Genomic DNA, 22396 nt, shown 5'->3' with positions numbered 1-22396 from the left:
CTTTAGTATAGAACCGAGCGAGCCGAACAAAGACGGTGACTGTCAAAGTGGGAAGCAATTAATATTCCGCGCAAGGGAAAGAGGATTCAAGCGTATTAATTTATATAGTTTCGTTCTCATGATCCCCAAATCAGAATTAACAGTTTTATTGTGTTCCAGCATGTGTCTACGGATTTGATTTCTTTCTCCTCTTTTATGTTGGGATTGTGGTGAATACACCCAGAATATTCTCTGTGCCTTTCTAATATCCGATTCGTTAGTAAAAATTTCAATTCACCTAGATCATTCTAGATTATTCTACGCATAGGAATGGACCAAGACGGAATTGTACATTCCAGATTAGAACGAAAGGAAGTTGCATTAACAGTATTCGAAGGTACGACAAAAAAAAAAAAAAAAATCAGAAAAAATCTGCAAATCCGTAAACCCGTATTCAACTCACTAAAACGATATTCGTATTGATTTCGGTATGCCCATGCAATCCATTTTCTTGCAAAATCGTCACTGACGAACACTCATCGGAGGCGCGTCTAAGCGGCGAATATATGTAATGATTGCCAGACGCATGTGAGCTCAAAAGGTGATTACAGATGATTACATCCATGATACAAGCGAGTAACGTAGTTACACATGGCAAGTTACGCGTGCAGGCTTCAAATAAAAAAGCTCGAGACTCCGGGAGTAACATACATATAGTAAGTGGAAGGGGCAAAGGTTTTCCACGTGTCGTTGCACACAAGCGCGTCGACTCGTGCATAGAAATAGTCAGACGCGCACGTGGTAGATGGCAGATACACAGTGACAAGTCCATACGTATGTACGTCGTAAGTACCTACGTAAGGCAGAATATATAGGACGTACACGTGCATCGATTGCGCTGCTCAGGCCACGTGGAGCTGCAATCGCCGCGCCGGGGTCATGGCACGGGGTAGGGAAAGGGCGTGTGGCTGGATTGCCGCGGGGTGGGGGGGGGGGGGGGGGGCACTCCCCTAGGGGTGGGAGAAACGGTGAAGGACGCTCTTTTCAACGAAGCCTCGAGTCGCGGAGTGGGGGAGCCGGTTACACGTGCGCTGCCCCTCGCATCTCCGCACTCTCCGCGACGACTTCGGCCAGGAAGCGAACCAAATCATTTCGAATTCTGTTCTCTCTCGCTCTTTCTCTTTCTCTCGCCCCTTTTTTCCTCACTCTTCTGTTCGATCTTTATTTTTTTCTCGCCACCCCGGTCACCGTCTCGCTCTCTCTTTCTCGAGGCGACTTCCTTTTCTGAAATATTCGTTCTCGTTCAGCCCCTGAACTTTCTTTGTTGTCTTCTGTAGATTTTCTCTCAAGATATATAAGGTCGGTAGCAAAAAACACGGTTGTAACGTTCTGCATAGATAATTCTCGACTTCTCACCAATATGTCTATAATCTTAAAATATTTATTGTATATTATACGTTTGTATTAATATATATGCTTTAAAATGATCCCAAGTATGCAGCGTACTCGATATAATTTTAACTTTTTCATGGATTCGATTTAAACCACCAAATTTTAACCAGGCGTTTTTCTTTGTAAAACTACGAATATGTAGCCATAAAGAAAGTAGCTTCGGTTACCTATCCACTGGCGTTCAGCTTCGTATAAAACTCTCGGTGTATACATGTAATTGGTATCCTTTGGTACCCACCATATTCCGCTATGTAGAACTAACGCTTGGTCTATCGTTACGGGTCAGCGCCGACGTTGTTTCTGGTCTGTTTTGCAGAACAAAGCTGCAACGTCGGAGGAAAAGTGAAAAAACGGTGCGTGATCACACGGGCAATTAGCGGTTGATGCCGTGCGAATGCACAGCGGCGAAACTACATGTGCGATGTGGTCGCTACATCATGCAAGCTATTATCAACGGCAATCAAGGTGTTCCGATTTCGCTCCTACCGATTGCGACAATATTGTACAATATTGACGTGGGAGCCGCCGAGGCCGTTGATCGCTTAAGCTTCCTTTTTTCGAATCTACAAGTGAATAGAGCGAGACGTTCGGGCTCGTCCCATCTCGTCCGGTCGTCGGTGCGACTTGACAGATGAACGAGTGTAGAGATAGAGAGGAGAACGGATTCGCGGCTAGCAGTACGGGAGTCCCCGACGTCTATCGTATATATAATATGCGATATTGGCGGGTAATGCGCGTGTCGAGCTACGCGGATGGATGTATGTACACGTGCGCGCGTCTGCATGCATGTACGCATCGTATATATAGGTGATTGAATCCGTAGGCACGTATACGTATATGGGTTTACGTACGTATAACGTACCGTCGGGGCGTCGCGGTTGGGCGAAGCGGGCGCGCGCACCTTTTGCGAAATCCTTCCTGTCCTCATTGGAGGGGATACACGTGCCGCACATTCGTTATCATGATTATTAGCAGTATATCTATATGCGTGTAAGCGGGAGCCTACGAATCCATGGTTTCTATGTATGTATGTACGGTACATGCCTTCCTACAACCGCTGTGGCGTTAGTATTTCCACGAGCGTTCGAACATGGCGCGTATTTCTCAGTCGCCCGCAAACCTTCGAACGGTGCAGTGCGCTACTTCACTTCACAAACCCCAGAACGCTGCAATATTAAGAGATCGTATTGCGTATAAGTGCGCGTCTGTTCGTCTGTATTCAAATATACTCGTACTTTGCCGCGAACAGATTTCAAAGTACGTTGTAAAAACGGTTGTTTAAACGGGCAATTATAAACACGCTGTACGATATACGGAGATAAAATTAATTGTATAATAAAACGTTCCGACACATGTACATACATATTTTTTTACACTGTTCTGACAAGTTAAAGCTTGACCTATAGTTTTCTGAGATAAACAAAACAGAAAGGAAAAAAAGAGAGAGAAAAAGGACAGGACAGTCTGTCCCGGTATATTATTATATACGTAAAAAAGTCTGGTATAATATTAAACATTCATAAGCAATATTTTCAGGTTAGGAATAGGCCAGCGTTTAATCCCCCGTGTACCACATATCTTACATACTATACATACGTTATTGTAGAATATATTTAAAGAATATCTATATCTATCATATGTGCATAGATCGAGGCATAGATAGTTGAAACTATTCTCTTCACCCGCACAGTATTCCCAAGATAGTGTCACTCAGCATTATTTACTTTCCACCGCTTACGGATCCAGCAAAGTATCTAAATAACGATTAAAAATTACACACAACAAATACAGCGAGAATAATACGCTAACAAAGATATTATAAACGATATAAAACTGAAACGTGGGCGCCACAGGTGATCTACATCGATCGACGGGACGACTTGCTACAGTTCGGAGATTGCAGAGGGTGTAGGCTGTGAATTTTTGAAGAGTTTTTGAAAACAACTATAGGTATGATTTTTTTTTTTACAACGTAATTTCTTTTCGAGCAATTATTTTTTAAGGCATTCTTCGTTGTACTAATTAATAACGAAGACATTATACCACCCAGGCCAACGATCGATTGAACTGTAATTAACTGCAAGCAATTGCTCCATTATACCTAATACCATAATTACGTAGACAATTGTGCACAGTATTGAAATCGCGCAGAGTATATCATGTATGTACAATACAGACAATAAGATACGGAAATTACCTGTAAGAAAATGTTTAAATACCTGTAATGTGTAATCTAAATGTCTTTGCGGAAATCCGTAAAATAAGATTTTCCTCAGGCATAATGTAACGATGTTTATTTTTTTTTCCAAATAATTATAAAAATTCTGCACGATTTTCTCTATCTAGACAGTTCAAGATCAATTCGTTTCTCAAATATGATTAAAGGATTCGGGTTAGTTGCCAGGATAACGAGGTTAAAGTATTCACTGATGTAGGTAAATTGTTTTATAGATTCGACGAAACCTTTTTTGAATTTAATAAGATGGGACTGTATTATTTTAGTCATTTTTCTTCTCGATTCTGTGTTAAACATGCAAAGTTATTATTATAGGGTTCTGACACAGTTGCAGTGTAAAATCTATTCATATACAACGTGATTGTGAGCTTACAAAAAAGTTGAGAATCTTCATGGTAACGATTATTTTATCGTAACGATGCTGATCAAATAGTACCATAAAGATCTAAGAAAAATTCAGAGCTTCTCGGCAGTAAAACGAGCCCAGCATTTCCGTATAACAAAAAATCACGTACGTGATTTTGCAATATGTATTGAAAACAATGAATCGCTCGGTTCAGACAATTTTTGCAAAAATTTCAAGTACAACAATTAGCAGAAAACCATGGTGGCCTGCGTCGAAAGGTTTGGTGCCAACGGCATATTATCCTTAGCATTTCACACCGCCTTACAAGCGGCGTTCTTAGTATCTAATCGAAAATATGACGGATCAAACACGCGAAATAACAGTAACATGCTCCCTAATTATAATACCGATAACTTTCAGTTGTATACGAAAATTGAAAACGTTTCACGCGGCATTAAAATTAAAATTTATACAAATGGCGTAGTTAAGCGAGAGACCAATAGTATTCGATGGAGTATATAGAAACCGTGCCACATTTTTACCAGTTATACATATATTTAACCAGTTTATCTAACCAAGAACCCGTAGGCATGTGCGAATTTTGTATTTTCAGTTATTTTTTATCGACACAGTTTTTAGTGAATATGAGAAGCACTGCATCTCTTGCACCTTCGAAGTTAGATACATCGCGATTTTCATACGGTGTCGTGCAGTTATTGCAGTGGTTCTCATAGTGTTGTACAAAAACCGTAGCAAAAAATAAATTAAACTCACAAAAAAGGAAAGGAAAAAAAATTGTCTAATAAATACGGTAATCAAATATGGCGTAAGGATATGTATAAACATATTTATAAATAATAACATTTATTTCATTCAAAAAAACATTTCTTTTCTCTAATTGCCATATCTGGTAATTTCAAGGAATCCTTTCGTTGCGTGCTACAGAAAATTTGTACATTCCTAAAAATTTGGTGACTCAGAAATCAACTTCAAAGAATCAATTCGGCACGAAATGGTTTAGCACATGAATCGATCTGAAAAAAAGAAACATACGATCTAACATCAAACATTATTCACTGTTTTAGTCGGGTCTTTCTAAAATTATATATAATCTCTAGAACTTCACACCGGATTTTACAATGTATTTTTCAAGGTCTTTTTAAAAAGTAAAAGAAGCGTTATTCTGGCGATTTTCTATAATTTTACGTTAAAAGGTAAAAGTATTATTGAAATATTGATGCTTTGTAATTTGCATAAAATGATATATAAAAATACTACACGAATCCATATCGAATACAGTATTTCTCTTACACAATGCAAGACGATTTCTACACGTATAATATCTTAACTATAATTATTTTCAATATGCGTAAAGAGAATCAATATACTGCACAATCGCAAGTCGCAAATTACTAAACGTGAAGAAATATCGGTTCACGTAAAATTGAAATAATAAAAATCATCGCGCCTGGTCTACACTCTATGATAATGTCGGTATGATTATGTCGACCAATGATAATAAACACGTGTAGCTGACTTCACTGTGCCATAATATGGAAGTAGTATACTTTTCGGTGTAAAGCGTGGTGTAAAATGTACTTCGATATTATGTCAGGTAAAAGTGCGTATTAATTGTCATTGATCCATATAATTATACGAACATAATCATACCGTGTAAGACCAGGCATCGCGGCTATTAAAGAGTTTGATTTTTCAAACCTTTCGAGTGAATATTGGCAGAGTCGAATCAAAATCGGCCGTACCTATACAAATACTGCATGTTACAATTTGTCACCGCGTCAGAAATTCACCCTGTAGGCGTGACTGAAGATACGTAAAGACGTTCAGCCCCTGGGCTAATATTTCATCCGGTTGGGTGGATCTGAGCGCGATCGGGGGAATCCTATTCCTCTGTACTTACCGACCCGTCTCATAGATCCTCTGTTGAATTGCGTCGGTATAGCAGAACACTGCAATTTCCCTGGGGCCTTAACGCCCCTTACTAGCTGCAGTCTTTATCTATCCTCAGCAAACGCTAAAACTAGTTATATTTTGTATCAAAATTCAAACGGGATGATAAAACCGCGATGGCAATGCGCGTGGCGGCATTTGAGGGGGGGGGGGGGGGGGGGGGGGGTTAAGAAAAAAAGTGAGGTCGTTCCTAATCCACTGGCTACATGCGCACATGTAATCGGATGTTTGAGACCAGTGGGTACACAATGTATTGCACATACGTGGATACATACATACTTTAGTCATTGGAATCGCGCGCTATCGCCACGTGTGGCCCACATTTCCTGATACCCTCCCTCCCCAGCACCGCTCACATGCAGCCGCAGGTCTGTCGTCTTATCCCGCGTATTATCGCGCACGTAGGTACGTATACGTTTCGCGAATACACACGACTTGGTTACCCGGAACGCACGTGTCGCACATACTTACTCACACATGCAGACTTTTTCGGATTAATCGCGATGATAAATTCACCACGTTTCAAAGGCTCCGAGTTTAACCAATATTTACATTGCCGCGCGATGGCTTCCCCATCTCAAACAGCATAATGTGCACTTGTATGTATATGCGATTTAGCTGACAATTAGTAGTATAATAGAGTATGTTGATATGTAATGACTAATTATATTATACATTGTGTGAGTCGAATCCAATTACAGTTTATTATTTCACTCGAGGTTGAGGTTGTTATGTACATTATTATAACGGAACACTGCATGTATAACAAAAATTTACGGACAGCTATTATTCAACTTTCGAATGAATTTTTCAAAAACTGAATTTTCGAAGTTTGAATATATTTGGCTATATTCAGACACTGAAAAAAAAAGTTTATTTGATTCAAAATAATATTTATTCCGGTTCCCGTACTTCTCAGCAGTCCCTTACTTCAATAAAAATAATTCTAGTTCAAATAAACTTTCCTTGCCACAAGTAAATAACCATTTAAAATAATTTAATGTCTACTAAGGAATATTGGATTAAAGATTTTCTTGGATTCAACAATTTTTTTTTTTTTTCATCAGTGTACACCTCACTGTTTTACTGACGATTGTGAAGTTGCGAATTAACAATTATTATTGAAAAGGTAATGTTCCTTGCAGTCTTATATCTGCTCCTTTATTGCAGAGGGTGATACTATCATTCCATGATTATTCGTATTACCAAATATGAAAAAGTAGAAATTAAAAAGTTCGTCCACGTAACCTGAAAGTAATTGGAATCTGCAACGATCCAAGAAGAATCCGTTCAGCGTGTTTCCTTCAACGGCCTCCTTATTACCACAACGCAAACGTTTGAAGACTGCAATTTTAATTGAAAAAGTCTGAGGTTAAATTATTTCCAAAGAATTTAGATTGAATCAAGTTTTCAAAGACCAAATATGCGGTTAATCCGAATTTGTCCAATTCCAAATAATTATACAGCCCATTGGGTAAGTGTAAGAAAAATTAGACACAAAGAACCTTAAATGGAGAATTATAACACCGTTACATATAATATAAATTTACAATCGACGATTAAAAAAAAAAACACTTATAGTAAGTATCTTATACAATTTCAATCAAGTAATTTTTACTCTAATATTCAAACCGTAGTAACACAGTCGTTGGTAGAATTTTTGCTTTAAAGATCCAAGTACGGATAGCAGGATAAGTGGTTACCCTTATATCCTTGGTCCTGTGCTCAGAGGCATCCAACCAATCCACCCACCCACCCACCCACCTACCCACCTACCAATCTCGCGCTTTGGGCGACGTTTTAAGGGGCATCGAACTTGGAGCCACGTGCGCGCGATAGTCAGGGCAAGGAAAGCGACGCAACGCGGTGAAACGGGACGCCGGCGTTAAAGCGTCGGCGTACTGGGAATGAGACGGAGAGTTGCGTCGGCGGGGGGGGGGGGGGGGGAGTTCACGTGGTATAACCCGCGAGATCCGCTTGCAGAAACTCGACTAACACCTATGAAAGACGACCTTGCGGCCGGGGTGATGAACGATTCGAATTGATTTTCGTTCCACGATTGCAATATTCGGACGATTGTTCTGCGTCCGTGTCGTGGATCCTCGCGTGAATCTAAATTTCACCGTCGGAATCGAGAGGCGATTTACGTAGGTACTCAAGGAAGCCTGGATACGTTTATAAAAGTTGGAAATCGAGTTGTATAAGAATTGAAAAAACTTACAGATAACTGGAATATACTTTCAAATAACGAGGATTGAGTCAAGATAATTTAAGACGTTGGAAATCCTTTGGAATCACTTGAAATCACGCGATAGTTTCAAAGAAAAAATCGTGTGGCTGGCGGTCGAATCCATGATAGTCATTGTAAAAGTTGCACTGACGAGCCAAATGGTTTCAATTCATTGACATTTCTATTGATTTCTATTTTAATAGGTAGAATGTACTTTCGTTGATTTCCATTCACTTCTTATGATTTCAGTCATCTTTTGTGATTTCCTGTAATTCTATCCAATTTGAAAATCATTGAAAGTTACCTAGAACGCCCGAAACTCTCTTGATATAAACTGAAAATCAATGAAAATCACATGGCATGATAACGTCGAAATCAATGATTCATTTGATTTCAAAGTGAACGGCTCTTAGGTTGGAATGACTTCTTCACAGATTCGATAAATTTCATCGGAAAAATCGATTTACAACCGATTTACTTTCTTTTAATACATCCTATCTCTATACATATTCCTCAACTAATCTACGACTAAAAATTGTGTGCTAATTCTTTCAGCGAGCAGCGAAATTACTCAATTGTTTCGAAACTATATATATATATACAGTTTACGTGCATAGTATAATACATACGATTATGCACGCATTCTGCAGCGCTCGTGTCGCTTTCACCGTGCAAAGATCGTGAGTGCGTGTCCCTGTAAATATGTATACATATGGGAAAGCACAACGGGGGAAATGGACCGTTTCGCTAATTATTTTTACACAATTGAACATCCGCTTGAATTAGCAACGGTAATTCTACTTATAAAAGTGGCGCGCGAGTGAATAGCGCATTCTATGTTGTATCGTAATACATATAATACGTGTATGTTTTATTTACGAAAGTATACGCAGTTTCAAACGAGATTTGACTTTTTCTTTTCTTTTTTTAAACAAATACAGCGATTCCTTGTTTTACTTTCTTTCTTTTTCGGTTTCATTTTCTTTATTATTTATGCTTCCTGTCTTTCTTTTTTCCATGTATCATTAATCTCAATTCCACGTTATTGGTATATAATAGTAATAAGCTTGATATGAAAGCAGCTTTGTGATCTGTGGATTCAAGACCTGTAATAATTATAGTATACAACTTATTTTCTGCCCGTCACGTTAGTCCCTGCATTACACGAAGAATAATCGCAATGCATATATAAGGAGGTCAAGGAATTCTCTGTGAAATCAGCCGCTTCCCTGACACTGTGTGTATTGCCTATACCGTACCTATACTGCAAGATATATATATATATATATAAAAAAATGAGAAAGATCATCTTATTTTGAGTAGCGAATCCACGTATACCTGTTGCCTATAACGTCCATGTCATTGTTATTTTCGATATTACAATTTGGCTTGTTACCTAAAGAAAAAAAGGATGAAATAAAATAATATAATATAATATCGACTAAGAAATAAAACCAATAAACGCGTGTATTTATATCTGAGGAAGTAAATCTGACTAATGTATTTATGTCATTTCACCGAGGGTCAGTGTTTCGCGTCTCGGTTAAATTTTATCAACAATTTTTTTTTTTCTCCTACTTTTCTAGCTAATAAAAGTATATTTATAATATATGAGAGAAGCTGAAAATCGTTAACGGCAAACACGCGTCTCTAACGTGACTCCAATGAATGTATACATTTAATTATACATACCATGTATAATGTGTATACCTATGTATACAATTTTTTACACACACGCGAAACACACGAGAAAAGACAACTGCTTACTTCAACCGATAATTCTCATTCGCGATCGATCGATACATGCATCTTTCTTGTATATCCTCACAAAATTCTATGTATACATAGGTATATATATTCTGGCACGTTGGCATCTTAAACATGCTTCGACTTTACGTTTGCGAACGTAAAATCGACCTCGAAAATACATTCACGTGTAGTATAATGTATGATAAATACACACGTCCGAGTATATTATTGTTGGAGACGAATGGGGAATTGAAGAATTTCCCTTATCAAAAATGCATAATAAAGTTGTACGAATAACGTGTAATTTTATTTGAAATATGTTTAAAAAAATTTCAGGAAGCCAAACTTTGCCCCGAAATTTTTTGAGATATCAAAAATTTTAAGGTGCCTACTTTGCCCCACCCTTTCCTGTACCTACACACGCGTATACTCAGAGTGTTTTCAAAGAAATTTCATAACTACGATATCGCGGTAGTAATAACCACCGTCACGCGGCAAGTAACGCTCTGCTTCACGGAAATCGTTATAGAAAATCAAAGATCGTCTAGCAGCCCTAGTCAAAGCGAAAGGCTTCATCGGTTGAAAACGCCCAACACGCCACGTGATTGGGTTAATTATACGTATACCTATATAAATCGCCAACAAGTCGCGTGGCGAAGAAGTGAAAAAATCGTCTCGCCGAGGTAGAAGCAATTAGAACGCCGACCCCCGTCGCGGCGACGTTCCCATTTGCTCAAGGGTACGTAATATAACTCCGTTCGATATACGCGAATTCACTCACACGTCACTCGCACGTGTCAGCGGATCACCACCAGCCTCACTTGCTTAACGTTCACCAAGCGCGGGTCATCCTCAGTCATCCTCGCATATAATAAGAGTTTTCGGCTTCTAGCAGCCGAGGGGAAAGCGACAGAGGTGATGCCGTAGTGAGGGGCAGGGAGGAGGGGGGGAGGCCACGTGTCGACATGGACTCGTTTTTCTCGCGTTGCGCTTTCCCACTCCGTGTGCTTAGCGGCTCGTCGCTTTGACTGTTTGCAGGCCGAGAGCCGCCTGTCGTAAAGACACGTGTCAAAACCGGTTGGCGGCCGTTGCACTTTTTGCCCATGTTTATATTTATAGGGCTGTGCGATTGGAATCGGTTAACTGTGGAGTTTGTTAACCTGTTTTTTCAATTAATCGGAAAAATTAATGTTCGATTGATCGCAAAGGGATATTTTTGAGGGAGCCGATTGGTTGATATCAGTCTTAGGTTGATCGATTAATTGCACGGGCATAAGTCATACGGATATGCAGATTTGTTTCAATCGTCAAATCTATCCATTTCGATATTTTTTTTTTTTTTTTTTATCGAAATAACTCTACATAGATATAGTAGAGTGTTTATCGAAATTCTCGAATCATTATTGGACATCAAACAAATTCTAAATTAATTAATGTAGTCTAGAAATTCTGGAGAGAAAATGGAGGCAGAGTAATTTTGAGAAATAGTAGGAAGTAGCAATGCAGTGTTGATAAAAATTCAAGGCTAGCTACAACCCTGAAGTACACAATACCCGAGGAATTAAAAAAAAAAATAAAACGTCTATAAGGAATATTCTTCCGATTTTATAATTCACGGAGAATTTGGCAAAGATTAGATTACACACAGTAAGTAATATTGCGGATAAGATTTTACAAAAGAACAATTGCACCAGAACCCAGAAGGATATTGTATATATCCTTATATATATTCTCCTGCCTCTTTATCTATTTGGTTTCTTCGCGTCTAGACACATGCGATTTGAATAATTCAAAACCACGAGCGTATCGCGTTTTTCACTGCTTCGCTTTGATTCTTGACGAGTTTATTTCCTTATATACACACAGTCATCACATATGGATAGATTGGAGAATCTACCACGGTTACGACGAGCAGCGAAGAGCTCTGATATAGGGAATACCTTTACTATCCACGCGTACGAATCTAGAATATACGTATCCTACATAGTATTTATTTTGATAGAATCTCACGTATACCGTAATATATATACTTATACACCCGGAATTTGAATGTCTTACAATACGCGAACTCTGCGTGACTAAAACAGCTGACTCACCATTGTCGGAGAATCTCATCCTAACTGTGTATACATAATATGCATCGTGTAGGTATATATCGTGTATATACTTACATTATTTTCAAACGGCTTGTGCCAGTCACAACAAACTATCTATGATAACATATATACACGTGCATATGATGCTCTACAAGTATTACACTTGTTCTCAGATATGTATATGTAATAATATCCCCAGAAGGAGCATGTGGGGTCCATACGGACCCCATTCCCATTCCAAAGTACGCTCCTGAAATTGCCGTTAAGTATCTAACAATAAGAAGTCAGCCTAGTCGATATTGTCATTATCACTGCTCAGTGGAAAATCATTTGGGGTCCAAGCGGGCCCCACGTGCTCTTTTACATTACTTTTTTTGTAGCTGTAAGTCGATGCACGGAAGCACTTTTTCATGACTGTCCGTCTTTGAAAAGTGACTTTCATGATATTCATCTATACGTATATGAACCCGATTTTCGTTTATAGACAGTATTTTACATGAAGGAGACGCATGCTCCGTAGTGGGTGAATAAAAAAAGAAAATAAAAAAAAAAGAAAAAATAACGAGATGCCTCCTCTGGGGTTAAACATTTTATCGTTGGATGAGAAAACGATCAGTCTTTTTGATAGCAAAAAAGTCGATTGTACAGAATATGATAAATATATTATGCATCTTCTGTGATTAAGAATTATAAAAATGATGCGACGAAAATAACTAGTATTTACTATTATTATAACATAGAATTTTAAAATGTCCATTTTAAGTGCTGCGATAAATGAATAATGATGTACCTAATTCTTGCGTACTGTCCGTTAGCAGCATCCAAGATTTTACGATACAGAATTCATACCTTGACGCGATTAAAGAACGGAAGTAACTTTTCCCGAGACTAAGCCACGAAACTCGGGATCCGGAAGATACAAGGAGGTCGGCCGGCCGTCCCCTTCGCGGTGCGATGTTCTGCACGTGTGCCCCCGCAGGGTTCAAGGCCGTTACCGGGTTTCATCCCCTCCAGAGTTTCCTCGCTCCGTCTCTCTCTTTCCCCCTGTCGACCCTCGAAATCCCCTCGCATTTAACCCCCTTCCCCGAAACTCAACCTGGAAACTACCCTCGAGGTAATCGTTTATGAGTTCACCAGCCCCTCGTATCCACGCGCGCGACACTCACCCTCTCCTCACCCTCTCCTCACCATTTCCAACATTGCATTCCGCGTTTATTTTCTCTTCGACGAGATATTCGAAAGAGATATTTGACGTCATACAATGTAAAGTATTGAGGATTGATCGACCCGTCTGTCTCAAACGGAAGTTAGGAATGAGGAAACACCGTTTCATAAATCTTTAGCAATGATATTCGCGCCAATGGAATCACGGAGTCACGGAGGGAAATAATTATTTCAGACAAGTTATATTCGTTTGATTCAACTAAGTACTGTAGTCACGTGCGGCGAACGCAATACTTATGTAATTCAACAAAATACTTTTGTCGGACGAAATACTTGTGACGATTTAATATATAGAATTTAATCGAGCCGTTGAACCTGTGTTATACGATTCGTAGAAAATTCAGCTACGTGGAAAATAAACAGTTCATCATAATTGGATAAAAAACCACACGATTGAACATTTGGCGTTGAAAAAATTTACAAGCACCATGATATCTGCAAAAGTTGTTAATAATTCTGTACTGTTAGTAAATGCTACATTTGTTCGATAAAATTTCACTTATAATAAACTTAAATTGCACCTTTCAACTTTCGTTTTGCAATTTTTTGCATCAACATTTCTTTTTGCCAATCACGTTAACCGTAATACCCATGTTCTTAAAGTGCACAAATTACACTCTTATACTGTATATCTACTATAGTACGAATAATCGGTCGTATGGAACGGCGTGGAGTTGCACTAGATAAAATACAAGGCGAAATCAATAACGATCGAGTCATCCGCGAAGCCTGTGCTCAACCGCACGCCTTTTTTGTCTTCAACCTGAGCTGCAACCGCGACCGTTACTACTGCTAACGATTAAAAAAATTCATCTGTCTAACGGTGTAGAAGAAAGTTCGCTACGGGATTTTTTTTTTTTTTTAATTTTTTTTATTTGATACAAAATGAACGGCATATACAAAATATACACAATAATTATCTCAATTTTAGTTACCGATATAAAATAATTGGATATTTGGTTCAGAACTTCATTCATGGTTTCTTCGTTGTACAAAGATGGAAGAGAAAAAAAATTGAACGATTTTCCTGGCGTTGATCACACTTCAATTAACGTAATGTGTAAATGCTTTTAAACTCCCGCGTATCGTCGCACAGAAACGTTTCAACGATAAAATTTGTATTTCATTATTCGACGATGTTTCTCAGAAATTATGCTACAATTTTCGTCACAATATATGTATTTATTTATTACTGTTTTTTTCACCGCAGATATACCCGTACATTGAGAATGGCGCCAACGATTTGTCTACCGGAATTATCAATGCAGGATCAGAACGGTGCTGGCTCTTACAAACGGCGTCGTCAACGCACTTTGAACAATGGGATCGTAAAGGAGCAACAACGGTTGGAAATAAAGCGGATTTTTAATAACCCCGAAAACAATCGACTCGGTTCGTTGTCTCCACCCCCGAGTCCAATCTGGGAACCAACGTGCCCGACAAGTTCGTGTTATCCAACGAGAAGTTGTCTCGCACCGAACGCCAGGACATCCTCTACAGATCACCAGACCGAACATTGGCGATCATTTTTTGCCCAGCAAGAAGGTTGGTTATCAATATAATAACGATTCTCGTGTTAAGGATTCAGCTCTATGCATTTCAAGATCATTGTCTGCTGTGGTCAGTCATTACTGAAAATGTCACTTAGTTTGGCTACTATAGCTGCAGAATATAGTTTTACACGCAAAGCTAAACACGAGTCTCTTAATAAATTGTTTTTTTACGCAACAATAACAATATAAAATGTTTTCTTGTCATTGATTTCCAAATTACAGGAATATACATTTTATCTCCTTATTCTTGCGCGAAAACAAGTTTTTGGTTGTTTTTGTTTGGCATTACATGTAAAGTTACGATTATGCGATTAATCGTACTCCCAATAATCGATTATGCAAATTGATCGTTTTTTCGATTAATCGAAATTTTCAATTAGTCATTTTGTTGAAATAATCGAATATTGCCTCTATCGATAGTGTTTTTGATTAATCGATTATTCGAAAAAACGATTTATCAATGTGTGCGCTGATTCGCACAGCCCTGTAAAGACTGGTTATTGCATACTCTTTGAATTCGAGTGCTCTTCGCAGTAACTTATATAATCTATCCCTTAGGTCTGCTCGACATCGTCGCCCGGACCATGATTCTCGTTCGGCGCAACCACATGCTGCAGAAACGGGTGGATGCACTGCGTTCCGAAACCCGGGAGTTCATCCGTTCGGTGATGAGCAACCCTGAGAACAGCAGCAGCAAACCAGAAAAACCAGAAGTTTCCCAGTGCCTCGATACCGCGGTCTCCTCATCCTTCGAAGTCTCTTTATCGAGGCCTACACCTCCGCCCACTCCGGACTCTTCAACCGGATATTCCACCCTGTCGGTACCGAGTATGGACAATGATGGGGGCTCTGACTGTTCCTCGGACGATTATTACGAGGCCGCCCGAAAAGTTACTCAGGATCCCAAAGTTTCAAGCTCATAAGATGGATCATGATCATCATTGTCCCGTTACATCGTCTGAACTAATTATCTCGCGTCTCTAATATCCCATGTAAGGTCTCTGCAAGAGAAACCGCGCTGTGTACTCGGTCTCGCCGGCGAGTCGTGTAATTCAATATTATATCATATTATACTATACTACATTATATTATATTCATAACGTTATATGTATGACTCGAAGTGAGGTGCGATCATAGTTAAGGTCGTGAGGTCTCGTTATAACGAGAGTTCAACGGGTTTCGTGTTACACGCCTTTAAACTAGCCTCCATAATTTTTGAACGCATAAACGTGTCATACATATAGGTATATTTTATTCGCAACTCGTATATCTGCAGTTCGATTTGTGGACATAAAAATGCCTCGAGAACGAATATATGCCTTGTGATTATATAACGAAGTCTAAGCGCGCCGGTTCAACTTCCTGGAATTTTATTATAGTTATTTCGTTTGCACCTATGTAACAATTATGAAACGATAATTATATGCTTGTATGTCAATATCAAAATCCAATTTGTCAGCATATTATGAAAATACTGGCAACTAGAATCCGTCGATTGCGATCAGATTCCAGCCAATTCGATACGTCTGTAAATGCAATCTTGAAATCCAGTGAAAACCCATATATGTATACTAGACGGATATACTATAGGCATATAAATATTGTACATTTTACCGAAATATGCGCATTGCAATTTCTACTAGTAAATATGTATAGCAATCTTCACAGATAACATGGTCCTCTTTAGATGCCTATGTTTTCCATAGCTTTTTTATACTTACACGGCTTTAGGATATAACGTATAGAATTGCACTGGAGATTGGCCAATAATAATTCATTAAAATCTATGGATTCTCCCAAGGGAGACGCGTTCGATTACATGACTCCGATAATAATAAAATAAATAAATATGATGAGTAATAGATTTCGTTGATGAATAATAATATCAATAACAGTAATAATAATGATGATAATATCAGGTGCAAAAAGCAATGTAGGACTCTGTAAACTTGACTGTATACATACATACATACATACATTATAGATACAGTAGAAATACACGTGTACTTTGTGATTGTGCGATAATCATACATACGTATAGTACTTTAGGAGATAAGATCTATTTCTCATTGGCACTCAATCGAACATATGTGATATGAAAAAATCGACTTAACTTTGTCGATTCATTTTACTATAATTAATTAACTGTACACATTTATCCGAGTTCCTGATTTACATCCTTTATTCGCGTCAGACAACCGTGATCTAGCACGAATTTTATTACCCTTAATTTTATTGTATGATGTATTGGTAGTTTTCGACTTATATTTATAACAATATATGTGTCGCGATTAATTTCACAGAAAAAGATCATCGAATCATCAGCCACTCGATTATAGGTTCAGATTGTTAGTGTTAGATGCATTGAGAGAGCACAGTAGAATTTTTCTTTCAAATAAACTGATCAATAAGCAAAATCAAGGATAAATTATCGCGATATTTAAGAATGATGCGTGAATGATAAGCTCAATTCTCAATTGTATACGTTGATGATATGTAATTTGTTCATTTGCGTGCCAATCTAGGCTCTCTGTGACTCAATGTTTAAATTCTAAAGCCTGTAAATTATTGTCAGTTACATGCACTGCACTGATGAGTGCCTGTGTGTGTATACTGCAGTGATGGGGTAGTGACAGTTTACACGCATGTTATACGAAACATGCATTAGGATATTAGGATTAGATTTAACAATACAAAACTATGTAGCTTCCAGCATATCAAGCCGTGGGGCTTACCATAATTAGCTTACAACTTATGGTCTAGACGTCTGTTTTCTGATATAAAACATATAATGCATACCTTAATACCTTATAATAAATTATATCTGATTAAGAAAAGCCAAATCAAATTTGATCAATAACCAAAAACACCATGAAACTGCGATCTTTCGAATTTTATTATTATTATTATTTTCATTATATTTTGGTGATCTCAATATACTAAAAAAAAATGTCTGCATAAGTTGCTGGATAAGTTTATTGCAAAATATCCGTTCGAAGAATTGAATGGGAAAAGAATTGGTGCAAAAAATGTTTCACTGACAATGCAATAAGTAAATAATTTAAAAGAGAAGAAGGGAAAAAACAAAAAAGTATATTGGTGTTGGATTAGGTTGCATGAGGTACAATTATGCGATGTAGTAAAGTGCTTATTGGCATTTAAAATATATATTTTTTTTTGATTATAATAAATATATACTATGAGCAAAGAGTGCAGGAGAAAGTTAATTACGTTTGGCAGTAGTTTTAAAACGTAGTCATTAGCTGTACGAAGAATTCGATTGTTTATAATTTATTTATTTATTATCAATTAATTACTTATGGCGTACACGATGCATCACGTACATCTTCTCGTTTATAACCTCGATAGTATTATCAATTTTACAATTATATAATTTACATTTGTTTTTAGTTAATGTACAATACATACACCTTATACTTAAGATACTATATACCTACCAATTAAAAAATATTTCACCGACGAATATCGTTGTTCTATTAACTCAGTGTCTCAGTATAGAAAATCTTCAGTGCTTATTTCCAACCTTCTTGAATTAATAACTTTATAACAGATTCCATTGTCTTGCCAGCCCGTTTTTCTCAGATTCCATCCTGAATCAGAAGTTCGAGTTTTATAGCATGAGATCAATGTGCTTCTGGGGAATGTGAAAATAGGACAACAAGGACCCAGAAGTGAAGAAGTACCTGCAAGGAAAAATGTTGAAAACAATATCCGGGTGTGTTCCATCCTAGTCAAATAGTGTTATCACTAAATCGTAGGGTAGCTTCAATGAATGCTAACCATATAAACGAGCACCAGAATCCTTGCGAGTGGATAACGTCTCAAAAATACTCCCGTACGAACGCTAACGGCGTCCAGAGATGAATAAGCTCTTTTTACACGCCTGGCAACGCCAGTATCGAAAGGCGTCTCTAGCAAAAATGATGGTACTTGTGCTTTGGCATCATCCGTGTCATTAATGTTGTCATAAGGTATATTTTTCCTCAGATTTCCAATGACATCTCTGTGCTGGTGCTGGTATAAAATTGAATAAATTTTTAATAATCATAGCACCTCTCATCGAATACTTGTGGTTATTGAGATGATTACCTCAATTTTTTCAAGCTGCAATCGCAGGGCGTTTCTTTCCGTGGTCAAGCTCTCTAACGCTTGTTGCTTAAGCACAAGGGTTTGCGTCAGTGCGGATAATCTTGATTCAACTTCACTGCTGGGTGTCGAAGCAGCTGAGAGCTGCGACTTAAGCCTCGAAATTTCTGTCTCTTGCTTTTGTAACTTCGAAGCTAGAGCACTGCGTTGACGAGATATTTCCTCCTGGAGGGTCCTGAGTTCCTGAAAAATATTTTCCCATTAAAAAATAACACAATCATTTAGATATCCGCGGGGTTTTACATACATTCGTTATTCGTTGTTCATTACGTACCTCGGAATGATGCCGTGAATCCTCTTCGATAGCCAGACGTCGATTTCTTTCTAATGCAAGTGTCTCCTGAGCTTGTACCGCTGCGATGGCAGTGTCTTGCCTACTTTGCTCCAATTTAGTGTCTGCATTTATTAATTCTTCCCGTGCTATTCGTAGCTGGTCACACAACTGTTGGTTTTCTTCCCTCAAAGCTTCACGCTCTTGCCTGTAAAGATAGACGAGTGTTAAAGAATTGTTGGTGACAATCTCTGTCACAGAAAACAAATAAAATCGAAACTCATGTAATTATTCAAGCATTCTATGCAGTCGTAAGATCCAACATAGTCCTAAATTTTTTTAAATATAAGTCTTTACCTAATTTGGTCCAATTCCATGAGAGTCGCATCATCTAATCCAGTGATAGCATTTCCTCTGAGCTCTGCAATCAGTTTCTCTTTTTCCTGTAGTGTCTTTAGTGCTCTAGCTCTGTGCTGTTCCAGCTCCGATCTAGTTGAAGACAACTCTAATCTAATTCTCTCCAACACCGATTGAGATTCGGTCAATTGTTTAGTAATCTCCGCCCGTTCATTCTCTGAGCAAATCAATTTTTCTTCCAACAAATGAATTTCTTTCTGATGATCCGTTTGCTGTTTGTCGAGCAGCTCATCTTTTTCCTCCAAATTTTTCTGCGCAGATTTTAAATCCTTTCGCAAATCTGAATCTTTGGAAAATTTAATGAGAGTCTCATTCTTCAACTCTTGGCTGTTAAACTGGCGCTCGAAATCTTGTTGAAGAATTCCTAAGCTGTGACGTAACTCGTTGCACTCTGTGCACGATGGAGATATAGATAAAAGAATACATTGGATCTTATTCCACAAATAAAACTAATTAATACATGAATTTGTTACACTCACCACTTTCAGAAGAATGAGCCCTGTGCGTGACGAGATTTAGCTCATAGTTTAAGGCCTCAATTTCATTTTTTAAAATTATATTTTGAGTTTCCAGATCGAGATGATTATTTTTTGTATCGACTAAATTGTTTTCAGGCACATCAATAGAGGCATGGGAAATGACCGGGCTGATCTGACCACTCCTTATTGATACTTCGGATATCGAATCGGTGTTGTCAGTTGGCGGTTCGACACAGATTGACAGAGGCGTTGCTGGAGCCGTAACATGGTCGATGCTCAGAATTTTGGTTGGCGTTGTAGTGGGCGTATTTAGAAACGTGATCAGCTCTTCATCTCGAGCAACTTTAGATTTTGAGGGTGTTAAAGTCCTCAGATTTGGTGTTGAACGTACATGAGGAACAGTTGAGCGTAGAGGAGAGGTTGAAGAAGACGTGATCATCGGTTTGGTCGGTATACCGCTACAAGAAAAATTCGATGATACCAGTTTTCTCTGAGTAATAATGACGTTAGGTGGTTGAAATTGTGATTCTACAAGTATAAAGTATTTTTAGATGGCTTACGAATCAGGGGGAACCCACGTCACCTCCGTCAACAGGGAGTGAGGTTCTGATTCTTGTTTCTCCTTGCTCAACACTGCTGCAGTATTCTGATCGATTTTGTTAAGGAGATTTTCCGCTTTTCCTGCAAGTCCTGAGAGCCAGGCCATACTCAATTGTGTTATATTAATCCAATCGTTGCAAACTTTTATACGAGTCGTTGGACAATTAAACTGTCAAGTTTGATGGTTTGTGGGCACCTTACTGGGGTCCTCGCAGGTTATATTGGATCGTGTAGTTACTTTTCACACATATTTTCAGATGATCTGACATAGCATGGCAAGATTGACATGAGTGACACAATTTTGACTGTGTTCCTCCTTTTGCCGTGCTGTCCCGTCGTTGGTTATGAGGGTCACAGCTGTCGTGACGTCATTAGACAGTCCAAAATAACGATCAGCCGGCGCGTAATTCAAATATGCGACGCGACGAAAGTTTATGAAAGATGCGGTATTCGCAGCCAGGCAACGCAGGACAGTAAAGGCAAACGAAGGATCAGCAGAAGAAGAAGCATGAAAAAGATGTTTCGTTTGCGGGCTGTGAATTTTCATGCGTTGCTCGCAAGTTAATGGGACTGCGCTTAATCAACTACACTCGCAAAATAACGTCGGTATGGATCATGAACGAATCGATTGCAGTGTTTTTCAGAGTCGTTGAAATTTCCACCAGAAATCCATCGAGAGGGGTTCGCCTTATTTTTTTTTTGGGTCAAAATTCTTTTGTCTCAGAATCAATTTGTATGACCCTGTCGAGTGCAATTAGTCCACCAAGAACGCAGAAAACATACCAGAAACGGCGTAAAATGGACAGCAGAGGAATAAGAAACGATAGACCAGCTGGGGAAAAATCAAGAAAACGAAGTTTCGCTTTTCGGCTGCAACTTGGCATGCGTGGCTCGTAGCGTGTTGGCACTGCGCTGGATGGATTTCTATCGCAACATCACGTCGGGGTGGTTCATGAAAAATTTGTTCGCAGCACTTGTCTAAATTATCTAAATTTTTGCCAGAAATCCAAAGGGGTAAGCCTTAATTTTTTTAGGTCAAAAATCTTTAGTCTCGGAATCGATTGGTATGACCCTTTCCGAACAAATTGGAAGCCCAGCGACTCGGAAAACACAGCGAAATGAGCGTGATATGAACGCAACAAAAACTACGAGGAAAACACCAGCGACAGAAATATGAGGAAAATGCGTCTCTTGTATTTTGGCTGTGACTTTGGATCCGTTGCTCGCAGAGTATTCGGCCTAGGATTATTCGATTTCTCTCGCAGAAGTACGTCGGAATAGTGCCCTGAAGAATTATTTGCAGCACTTGTCACAGTCGTCGAAATTGTCATAAAACATCCGAAGGGGCTAGCCTTACTTTTTTCGTTATTTCCGTAGCCGAAAATTTTCCGTTTCGGAATCGATTCGCATGACCATTTCTGTATCAATCGGACGCCCAGGAACACAAAAAACACAGAAAAAGAAAGTGAGCTCAACAGCAGAGAAATAACAACGCAAAGAACAGCAACGAAAAAATTAAAAAAATACGTCTTTCGTTTTTTGGCTGTAACTTTTGATCCATTGCTAGCAGCGCATTAAGACTACGCTTAATCGATTTCTGTCGCAAAATTGCATCGGAAAAGTCCT

At 38.6% G+C, this 22396-nt stretch overlaps 2 protein-coding genes across 2 annotated transcripts; one reads left to right on the top strand and one right to left on the bottom strand.

Moving 5' to 3' along the window:
- Nucleotides 1-3090: 3090 nt before the first annotated feature.
- On the top strand, nt 3091-16946 carry LOC124406861. Its single transcript, XM_046882506.1, has 3 exons — nt 3091-3381; nt 14494-14828; nt 15395-16946. Exons 2-3 carry the CDS (start codon nt 14513-14515, stop codon nt 15757-15759), a joined length of 681 nt encoding a protein of 226 aa, XP_046738462.1. The 5' UTR covers nt 3091-3381; nt 14494-14512; the 3' UTR covers nt 15760-16946.
- A 1489-nt stretch (nt 16947-18435) lies between these two features.
- LOC124406848 (golgin-84) lies at nt 18436-21091 on the bottom strand. The gene is made up of 7 exons (XM_046882487.1): nt 20731-21091; nt 20171-20628; nt 19632-20082; nt 19278-19482; nt 18947-19186; nt 18638-18871; nt 18436-18540 (listed from the first exon to the last, which is right to left on the bottom strand). Exons 1-7 carry the CDS (start codon nt 20874-20876, stop codon nt 18481-18483), a joined length of 1794 nt encoding a protein of 597 aa, XP_046738443.1. The 5' UTR covers nt 20877-21091; the 3' UTR covers nt 18436-18480.
- Nucleotides 21092-22396: the final 1305 nt, after the last annotated feature.

This window comes from Diprion similis, chromosome 6 (genome assembly GCF_021155765.1).
Source record: "Diprion similis isolate iyDipSimi1 chromosome 6, iyDipSimi1.1, whole genome shotgun sequence".
Lineage (NCBI taxonomy): Eukaryota > Metazoa > Arthropoda > Insecta > Hymenoptera > Diprionidae > Diprion > Diprion similis.
This window is presented reverse-complemented; position numbering and strand designations above follow the sequence as displayed.